The sequence below is a fragment of the Anser brachyrhynchus genome, assembly GCF_964034855.1.
Source record: "Anser brachyrhynchus genome assembly, chromosome: 1".
NCBI lineage: Eukaryota > Metazoa > Chordata > Aves > Anseriformes > Anatidae > Anser > Anser brachyrhynchus.
Window position 1 is genome coordinate 1,330,349 of NC_137694.1, and position 10,240 is coordinate 1,340,588.

Below are 10,240 nucleotides of genomic sequence, written 5' to 3' on the forward strand. Positions count from 1 at the left end.
AGAGGCGGGGTTCTGCAGGCGCGCTGTGCAGCTGCAGCGTTGCATGCAGAAGGGTGGTCAAAAAAAGAGAAATTAATCTTTTTTAATGAATTTACTGATGTGCTTTCACCCCCACGAGGAGTAATCCTCTCTGGAGGTGAGACTGGGATATTCCCCCCAGGCAGTCCTTGCAGGGACCAGTTAACACCAGTTACGGGGGACTGCACTGGGGCTCTTTTTTCCAAAAAGCTGAAATTGGGCATTTTCCTCCCTTCATTTGAAATGAGCCATGGAGCAACCTTTGGGCAGCTGTGGCCGATCCGAGGACTGCCCACTCCCCCGAGGCACTGGGATGCCAAAGCAATCACATTTTGGGGAAATCGTGGTCCTTTAGCCGTAGCGCCGAGTTCCCCTGCGTGCTGCGCCGTGTGTGGAGTGTGAAGGTTAAGGCTGGTTAACCCCAGGGATTAAACCTTTAAGCCTCCTAACCAGAGCAAAGGTTGTGGGAGACTCTTAAACTTTCTCTGAGCTAAGTGTAATCTCCTGTTATCCTTCTTCTTTTGGACACGAGGACATTTTTGGGGGAAAAAGAGCTCTCAGGGACCAAAATAAGTGCCCCTTTTATATTTTTAGTGCCTCTTCTGGCTTAGCTGTGACCGGACTCAGCTCCTAGATTGCTCCAAATTTTGTGCATCGGGGAATTTTGTGCACCCAGGAGCCGTGCGCGTGCAACCGGGGCTGGCACGGGGCTTGCAGTGGCTCTGTCCCTTCCCCTTGGGCTGCAGAGGAGATGCCCAGCACGTGAAGGGGAACGTTTGGGATTTCTGCTCAGGGAAGGGCAGCGATGCTGCAGGGAGCTCCTGGTGTCTCACTTGTGCCCTTCTCCCCCCCAGGTAGGAAAGGGCTGCTGCGCGGCGCTGAAGGCCATGGGCTCCATCGTGTACGTGACTGAGATCGATCCCATCTGCGCCCTGCAGGCCTGGTAAGCGCTCGCCGTGCGCCCAGCGTCTTCTTCGGGCTTTTTTTCAGGAAAACCGTGCCCAGAAACCCCTCGGCCACGGTGCTTCCCTGGCGGGGGGCCGGTGGGGGGCTTCTCAGCACGCTCAGGGGGCTCTCAGCTCCCTCCTGCAGCCGGGAGAGGGCTCCTGCGCTCAGCATCACCCCATTTTTCTGCATCCCGTGTGCCAGCTTGCATCACTTTAGCCATCACGGCAAAAATAAGCCTTGAAGGGATGTCGGGAGCGAGCCACGAACTTCGCAGAGCAACCCCAGGCGTTGCTGAGCTGCAAAGCCACGCGTCTGTCCCCTGGCACGGGCACCTTGCGGTCCCACCGGCCTCACCTCCTGCAGGGAAAAGTCAGCTCGGTGCCACCACGCTGCTCCTGCCCCTGCCCCATGCTCCTGCCCCACGGCGGGAGCATGAGCCCCGACTAATTAGCGGCACTAATCAACTGGCGGGTCAGCCTGTGCGCTTTGCAGCCTCCCTGAGTCTGCAGGAGCCCCACGGGGGCAGCTGGGCTGCATCCAGCACCCTCTGAGCCTGATCCAGCACCCTCTGAGCCTCATCCAGCACCCACTGAGCCTCATCCAGCACCCTCTGAGCCACATCCAGCACCCTCTGAGCCTCATCCAGCACCCACTGAGCCTCATCCAGCACCCTCTGAGCCTGATCCAGCACCCTCTGAGCCTGATCCAGCACCCTCTGAGCCTCATCCAGCACCCACTGCCCTCTGCCAAGGGGCTCCCCTCCGGCACCCACACGTGGGGTTCTGCACAAGGTGAAACCACGCAGCCCCTTTTAAAGGGAGTTTGCAGTGGGGAGGACAGCAACCGGGACGTCCTGAGAGATCCAGCAGGAAAAAAAGAAAAAAAAAAAAAGAAAAACCAACACTTTTTTTTTTATAGTAACTGTGATTTTGCAGCTTGTGAGAGTCACAGAAATAAACTCCCGGGAGGACTGTCAAAAAAGTCCTAAAAAATCCTGCCCTCGTTATCAGATGTGCTGAACACACCTTTCTCGGCGAAGTTTGGGCAGACTTGCTGAGTGCTCAGCACTTCTAAATATCACCTAGGTGCCTAAATAGAGATTTGTGAAGTTAATGAGAGACATCTGTGGGTTTGGGGTGGCTCGTTTTTTTTTTTTGTAAATCCGGATCAGGAAGGATTCTGCAGCAGGAGAGTTTATCTGCACGTTCTGGATGTGCTTTGCAGGAGCAGCAGCTTTAAAAAAAGCTGTCTCAGTCCAAAATTGAGATTTTTTTCCATGTGGAGTCCTTGGCAGAAAACGTGAAACCCCCCAAAACACTTTTCAAAAGTCACTTTTTGCACAACAGACCCCAATTCCAGAAGCAATGCTGATGGCTCGGGGTACGTGTGTGTCCCTCAGCACGCTGCATTGCTGTTTGCAGCCTCTGGCCTTGGTTAAAACGAGTATCTGAGAGTCACTTGATTTTTTTTTCTATTTTTGGCTCATTTTTGCTCCTTCTCACACCCTGTAATTTTTCCCCTCCCAGCATGGACGGATTCCGGCTCGTGAAACTCAACGAAGTCATCAGACAGGTCGACATCGTCATCACCTGCACAGGTGCGCGGTGCCGGGGGCGGGCGGACGGGTACCCGAATTTCGGGTCCATCGTTTTCCAAAGGAAAGGGCAAAACCACGGGGAAGGTCACGGGTGACGTGCCCCTGCCCGTGGCAGTATGGGAACGGGCTCGTCACGTCACTCCTGCTTTTGCATTTCATAATTTTTATTAACAATAGTGCCATTTATCATTGATACTGCCATTTATTACTGATACTGCCATTTATTACTGATATCGCCATTTATTACCAATGCTGCCATTTATTACTGATATTGCCATTTATGGCCAATCCTGCCATTTCTGACCGATCTTACCATTTATTACCAATATTGTCATTTCTGACCAGTATTGCCATTTATTACCAATACTGGCATTTATTACTGATATTGCCATTTATTATTGATATTGTCATTTATTACCAATATTGCCATTTCTGACCGATATTGCCATTTATTACCAGTATTGCCATTTATCATGGATTTTGCCATTTCTGACCAATATTGCCATTTCTGACTGATATTGCCATTTCTGACCAATATTGCCATTTATGACCGACATTGCCATTTATTACCAATATTGCCATTTCCGACTGATATTGCCATTTCTTAACAATACTGCCATTTCTGACCGATACTACCATTTCTTACCAATACTGCCATTTCTGACCGATGTTGCTGCCTTACAGGCAACAAGAACGTGGTGACCAGGGAGCACCTGGACCGGATGAAGAACAGCTGCATCGTCTGCAACATGGGGCACTCCAACACGGAGATCGACGTGGTGAGCGCGGGGTGACGGTGGTGCTTTCAGGGCCCTCTGGCCCCGGTGTGTGACCGGTGCCCCTTTAGCAAGCACCCTAGAGGAGGTGAAATAATCCGTACCCCCACAGCAGCCTCATCCCTTCCCCGTGAGAGGCAGTGGATCCCCTCCTCCAGCCGGTGCCTCTCCTTCCCTGCTGGTGCGCCGTTCGGACCCAGCCTGGTTCAGCCTGGTGCAGCTCGGCACGCTCGGCCCCCTCGCTGCACTGAAATCTGCCCAGCTGTTATTAGAGGGGGGCAGAAAACCGGGGGAACCTTGTCTGAAGGGAATTGTTTTGCCAAAGCTCCGCGTTTAAAGCCATTTTCTGTGCGGCTGAGCCCACCTCGCTGGCAAGAAGTGACCGTGGCCGTGTACGGTTCAGCTGGTGACCCTAAATCCTTCTCAGCCAGAAGAGCTCAAACAACTGTTGTCGCTGGAGCACCCTAACCATAAAAAACATTTTCAGGTTATGATTCATAAAGGTTTCATCGGCCTGGGACTGTGACCGGGCCCAAAGGAAACTAGAATAATGTCGGCGAGCTGCTTCCTCTTTTCCTTCCTCTTCTGTAGCTTCTCTTTTCTGCTCTCTGGCCTGGGCTTTAACCGTTCTAACGCCGTGTTTCAGGCAAGCCTGCGCACACCGGAGCTGACCTGGGAGAGGGTGAGGTCCCAGGTGGACCACGTCATCTGGCCAGACGGGAAAAGAATAGTCCTCCTGGCGGAGGTGAGTTGCACGCGGAGGGAATGAGACTGCCCTCCTCCTGGGGACGGAGAAAAGCAGGGCTGGGCACAGCGTGGAACCAAAACACTTCCAAAAATCGCCTCCTGGGGCTCAGCACCCAGCAGGCCCTCTGCTAGAAAGGGTTGGTTTCACCCTGGTTTGGCTGAGGAGTTGCTGGGATGCAGAAAAGCTTCCTCTGTTTTTCCATATCCCACCCCAGCGGCATCCCCTGCAGGGTTTTTCATCTGATTTTCCCTTCTGGATCGTTTTACTGAGTTCCAGGGACAACCGACACCTTGGCATTCAAGCACACGGATAAACGTTGCTTCATCCCAGAAGGGAGGCGTTTCCCCTTCTGTACGAAAGGCTGCAGGCTGGTGTTGGCGCCAGGCAGGGATAACAGCAGATTTTTGCTCCCCAGGGCCGCCTGCTGAACCTGAGCTGCTCCACCGTCCCCACCTTCGTGCTCTCCATCACTGCCACCACGCAGGTGAGCGGGGTTCGGGCCGCGTCTGGCTCCGTGGCGGGCTGCGGTTACTCACCAAAGGGTCTTCTCCACCCAGGCTCTGGCTTTGATAGAGCTGTACAACGCTCCCGAGGGCCGCTACAAGCAAGATGTCTACTTGCTGCCTAAGAAGATGGGTAAACCTTGCTTCCTCTTTCGTTTCTTTTTCCGACCGAGACCGAACAGACGGGAGGCTCCGCCAGGCTGGGCTGGCAGCAGCGGGGCGTCGCAGCCCCCTGGGCTCTCCTGTTCACCTCCCTGCCGAGCTCGGGGTCTTCCAGCAAGCTCCTCCCGCTGGGTCCTGGCTCTGTTTCGGAGCCGGACGCGTTGTTTCCCTGCCCCACCTGGGGGAAGCAGGCTGCCACGCTTGGCTCACCGCCGGCGCACGCCCGTGCTGATTCAGGAGATTTTCGTGCAGGGCTTCTGCCCGCAGAGCTCCCGTAGCTGGCCGTGAGGACACGTGGTCCCTGCCAGCAGCTCTGCCAGCAGGACCCCACCGAGAACGCAGCTATACGGACCGCGCTTTTGCTGCAGAACCGGTCTTTTTTGTCTTAATTGTGTTTTTTTTGGGACCGGGTGCAGCTTGTCCCTAGCTTGGGTATAAGTTAGGTGTCTCCTGCCTCAGTAGGGCATCCAGGCAGCGGGAAAGCCTGCTGCGTTCGTCACGGTGGAGCTCGTAGGGGAGCACAGCTCTCATTTCAAAACTGAACTCCAGCCTCATGGCAGCACGTCTGCTGTTCGCTCAGAGGCGCTGGAGCTGGGTTTGGGCGCCTCAACTTGACTCCTTCAGAGCCAGACCTGGATGTTGGCTGCCACCCGAAATACAGCTCGGTGTGGTGCCAGCGTGCTCAGCCCCTCAGTCCCCTGAAATTCCAGCAGTGGGATAAGGCACTGATAAGACACTGAGCGCGGCGCAGATAGCAGCGGGCTCCCTTTGCTGCGCCCAAGGTCTTGGGGAGAAGAGTCCTGGTCCTGGGTGCCAAGAACTGGGGGCAGGGAGTGAGCGGCTGGCCCGGGGGTTTGGGTTTTATTCAGTAGGGGAAAAGCCGGGCTGTGATGTAGGCGGGTTTCCAGATGCAGCCATCGATGCTGAGACGCAGGAGGAAGGATGGGGCAAGCACCTGGGACCTGCTACCACGTCCCAAGGGCTCGGCTGCTGCGTGGGGTCAGGACCATGCTTCTGCCACGGCTTGGGGACGCAGCAGAGGCCGGGACTGAGGCCACAGCGTGCTGCTTCCCCCAGGGGGGCTGCAGGGAGCTGGGCTTTTCGCCCTTCGTGCTGCCCCTTACGCCCTTTGTGCTGCCCCTTACGCCCCTTTTTGCTGCCCCTTTCGCCCTTTGTGCTTTCGAGAGCAGCAGGGGGGGCGCTTGCCGCTCCCCCCCCACTAATTTCCCGAGGCTTGAAATGGTTTCAGACGAATACGTGGCGAGTCTCCACCTCCCGACGTTCGACGCGCACCTGACAGAGCTCACCGACGAGCAAGCCAAGTACCTGGGGCTGAACAAGAACGGGCCCTTCAAACCCAACTACTACAGGTGCCGCTCGCTCCAACGCCGCGTTCCGTCCGCAGCGAGCCCGCGGGGCGGCCGCGGGGACTGGGTTGGGACCGCGGTGTCTGAATGAGGGGGGGACGACGGGATTAAGGATTTAATCCCGCTGGGGGGACGTGGGCTTACTGGCAAATCCCCTTACGGGACGGGGACGGCGCGGTTCGAGCCGACGCAGGGCGCTCATCAGGACGCGAGCCCCTGGTGTCTGGCAGCAGCTGTCACCCGGACGGGGCGAAGCTCGGCGCAGTGCCCTCGGCCAACTCAGATAGCAGCTTTATTTATAAAGCCTGACGAGCACGGGCTGGCACAGGGCAGCGTTTGAGCTCGCAGGCAAGCCTGGGCTGGCCCACAAAAAAAATAATCATTTTCGATCCGAGCCCCTTCTCCTTCCGGGCTCCAGATTCGGGGTGTCTTTGTGGCCAGCCAGGCAATTCACGTTCTGCTGTGACAGCTTTGCACACACGCAGACCAGCCTGGGGGCTGGAGCCCTGATGTTTTCATGCAGGAAAAGGCATTTTCTTGGCACAGCACCGGGCGTTCAGGTCTGCAGTGCCCCCGGGAGAGCAGTGCTGTGCCGAAGCACTCCACTTCTTGGGGTTTAGCGCGTTTTGCCAGATCCCGACCGTTTTTCCTGCCCTGTGCTGTGTACAAACAAACCCTCAGTGCTGCGTCCTGCCTTGCCAGCACTGCGGGGAGCTTCCCACGGGATTTGCCTTTGCCCTGGTCCAGGGCCGTGCTGCAGCCCTGACCCTGCAGGCAGCACCGGGTGGCGCGGTGCCCACGCCGCGGGGCCGGGGCGTGCGCGACAGCTGCAGCCGCAGAAACCCAAGCCGCCAGCGCAGCGTCAGCTTTTCCAAAGCTCCCTGGCCTGACGCTCGGGGCTGGGGGCGAGAGGAGATCTCCAGGTGCACGCACAGCCTCTTTTTCCAGATAAAAAGGGGCCGTTGGACTCCTGCTACCTGTGGCTTCAGTTGTGGTGGGGATTTTCTCCCTGCAGTTCCGAGCCGGAGAGCCTTGGAGCTCCCACTGCCCTGCGCCTCTCTCCAGTTTCTTTTAATAACCTCAGCTGGTTTGAGCAAGGCTCGGGTGCTGAAGGCATTTGCACCTTCCCTGCATCTCCCCCGCTCCCTGAGCTGGTGCCACCGCAAACCCTGGCCCTCGTGTCCCCATCATTCGGGCGCTGCTGAATTTTGCCCTTCCTGCATCCGAAGCGAGAGGCAGAGCCAAAGCACCCGGCAGCGAGGGCAGGCGGCTAAATATAATGCGGTATTTGTGGGGGAGGAGGAGAGGACCGGGTCCCTTCCTACATCACTTCTTTTCTTGGCGTCCACCCCCCTGAAACATGCGGTTTTTGCTCGGGGGAGCGTGCCATGAGGTTTGCGCAGCGCCGGGCTAAAACCTCGCTTTCTCTTCCCTTCCTCAGGTATTAAAGTTCCTGCTGCCGTAGCCAGAATCGCAAGGAACAAGAACCCAAGTCTTTTCTCAACTACTGTACAGGATGAAACAGTGCAAGCTTCCTAAGTTAGAGCCGGGCTTGCTCATGTAGTAGACAGTGTGTTAGGTTATTTATTTATTAAATTAGAATACTGTACATGCGGCCTCTGCCACTGGTGTTTGTACTGCCACGGGACTGGGAGACGGTTGATTCCTTTCCGTTTGTTTCATTTTTCTCTTTCGGTTGTTCTTTTCCGGGGCTGGGAGGATGGGAAGTGAGTGCTGCGGGGCGAGGAAGAAGCTGCTGGAGCCGATTTGCTGCAGGGCACCGCACGCTATCCGCTGTCACCGCTGCTCCGAGGCGTGCAGGCAGTGGGGAGGTGGAGGCTGCGCCCTGCTTCTGGTCCCGGCCGCTTCTTCCAGCAGAGTGCAATCCCCAGCAGCTGCAGGGACTGGAACAGGCGTGCAGGGCAGGAGAGTGCTGGGATTTCATCTCCCGTGCTGTTTGAAATGCAGCGAAAAAACGTGTCTGTTCTGGATGCTGCTGATGGGCTGGCGGCGAAGCAGCGAACTGACCGGCGACCGCTGGGGAAACCGCTCGGAAATCGGCTCAGCTGCCCCCGGGACAGATCTGCCAGCGCCTCGGTGAACTTCGCCTTCGCTCTGCTGAAAGCTGTGAGGAAGGGTCCGAGCCCTGCCCCGAGGACGTGTCAGGAGCCGGCGGCAGAGCGGAGCCAGGTCCGGCAGCCCCCCGAAGACGTGGAGGTGGTGGCATGGACGCGGCCCCGCTCCCCGCCGAGCCGCTCCGCGGCGTTGTCCTGCTGCTTCCGTTCCGAGTGCCAACCTTTTGCCGTGCAACCAAAGCTATTTTCCTCGTGGGGCCTTGCACCGCCACTGACGGACGCTGCTCACGCTTCTCCGAAACGCAACCAGAGCGCGCCGGGTCTCAGTCCTCCCTGGGAGTCTTAGGAGTCTGATTTTCTGGTAATATTTGTCCATTATCGTGATAAATCAGGAAATCCCCTTCGAGTGCAGGAGATGTACTCCGGAGTAATCCCCACCCCGATTCTGTGCACGGGGCAGAGGGTCGCAAGCAGAGTTCAGAATCACAAAAACCCTTCAGTGGCATCAAATCTTGACGTCTTAGAGTCGGCGGACAGCAGATTTGGCACCGCTGCCTGTCGGAGCCCTGGACGTCCTGCCCCAACGCCGCGACCAGCACCGCGCTCCCCAGGCGCGTCTCACCGGTGTCGCTTACGGCTCGCCCCGAGAACGTGGCCCTTGTAAAGTGAATTTGCCGACCTTGGGAGCACAAAAGCCTTTCGTTTATCCTGTGGTTGCTGCTTCGGTGCCCGAGTCCCCCATGAGATCCTCGTTTTGTCCTCGCGGGCTTCATGAAGACTCCCCCGAGGCAGCTCGTTCACGCACAAGGAAGGAGAAGCCGTGGCACCGCGGTTCCTGCGGCCACGTCCTCCGCACAGCTCCTGGCGGCGAGGCCTCGCTCAGCTCCTCCGCAAGGCGCTCGCCTCGGGGGCAGGCTTTCTCCTTCACTTTCTTATTCCGAGTTTCTCTGAAATTTGTCAAAACGAGAGAAGCGAGGGACGCGTCGTGGACCGGTCGCTAACCACGAACTCGAAATTCTCTCTACTTGTGGCTCTTACCCAGATCCAAAATTCTGGGAAGAGTGCACCGAGCTGCTGCAGATTTCGTGGTCGGGTCTTTCCCAGGGCTGGGACGGTGGCAGCCCACCCCGCAACCCAGGGCTCTGCCGCTCCCCGTAGCCCAAAAATCCCGCTCCCGGCCCGGCGTGCCCAGGATGCTCGTGATGCCTTCGCCTCGCACGACGGCAGCAATGCTTTAATGCCCTCGGGGATGGCGGCTGCAGGGTCATGCTGAGCGTCCTTCGGGTCCCCGACGCAGCCGATTCTGCCCCGAGGAAGCTCGCCCGCCGCCGTCCGTCGCTTGCGCAGCGCGCGGTGGTGCTGGCCTCGTCCGCCAAGTCGCTCGTGCCGATTTTTTTAAGCCCGATTTATCTTCCAGGTAGATAGGAGAAAATAAATAAATAAATGAAAATCGCCCCACCTGGCTTTCCCCCCCCCTCGATTTTTAAAGCTCTTCTCCATGTCGTTCCGCTTCTGTAAGCTTTTTCGCTTGCTTGGCTTTTCCTAATCAATCTGGAATCATATTCTGTGATCATCTCTAAATTAACGTGTAATGGGTTTGGGTTTGTTTTTCTCTTTTTTTTTTTTTTTTAATGTAACGCATTTTTAAAGAATTAGGAAAAGGAGATTTAGGTAACACCAGCAAAATTGTATAAGGAAAATAATTCTGTTCTGAACTTCACAGCGAGACAAAACTGTCATCAGCCTGCAGTGGGGAAACGAAAACTTTGCAATCGTAACATTTTCAAAAGGATGTTTTAAATATTAATGTATGAGTGATTGTATTAGATCAGCAATAAAGACTCTGTAATCTCAAAACACAAATAAAACATTGGAAAAACGAGCTTCTCCGAGCGTGTTTCGGGGTGGCGGTGGCGGGCGGCGACTTCTGTCCCTCGTCCCAGCTGTGGGAGCAAGAAATGTCCCAAATCTGGGACATGGGGGGGTGAGGGAGGGGGACGGGGCTGCCGTCCTTGGGGCTGCGTGTCCTTGTGGCGGCCGAGATGT

At 56.4% G+C, this 10,240-nt stretch overlaps 1 protein-coding gene across 1 annotated transcript in view; it reads left to right on the top strand.

Moving 5' to 3' along the window:
• The window catches only part of AHCYL2 (adenosylhomocysteinase like 2), a 77,165-nt gene extending 67,089 nt beyond the window's left edge, over nucleotides 1–10,076 (top strand). Inside the window, 8 exon segments of the mRNA XM_080552834.1 lie at nucleotides 873–961; nucleotides 2,493–2,563; nucleotides 3,248–3,342; nucleotides 3,986–4,084; nucleotides 4,503–4,571; nucleotides 4,645–4,723; nucleotides 6,002–6,122; nucleotides 7,561–10,076. Of these exon segments, the coding sequence (XP_080408960.1) occupies nucleotides 873–961; nucleotides 2,493–2,563; nucleotides 3,248–3,342; nucleotides 3,986–4,084; nucleotides 4,503–4,571; nucleotides 4,645–4,723; nucleotides 6,002–6,122; nucleotides 7,561–7,567 (630 nt within the window). The 3' untranslated portion in view covers nucleotides 7,568–10,076.
• Nucleotides 10,077–10,240: the final 164 nt, after the last annotated feature.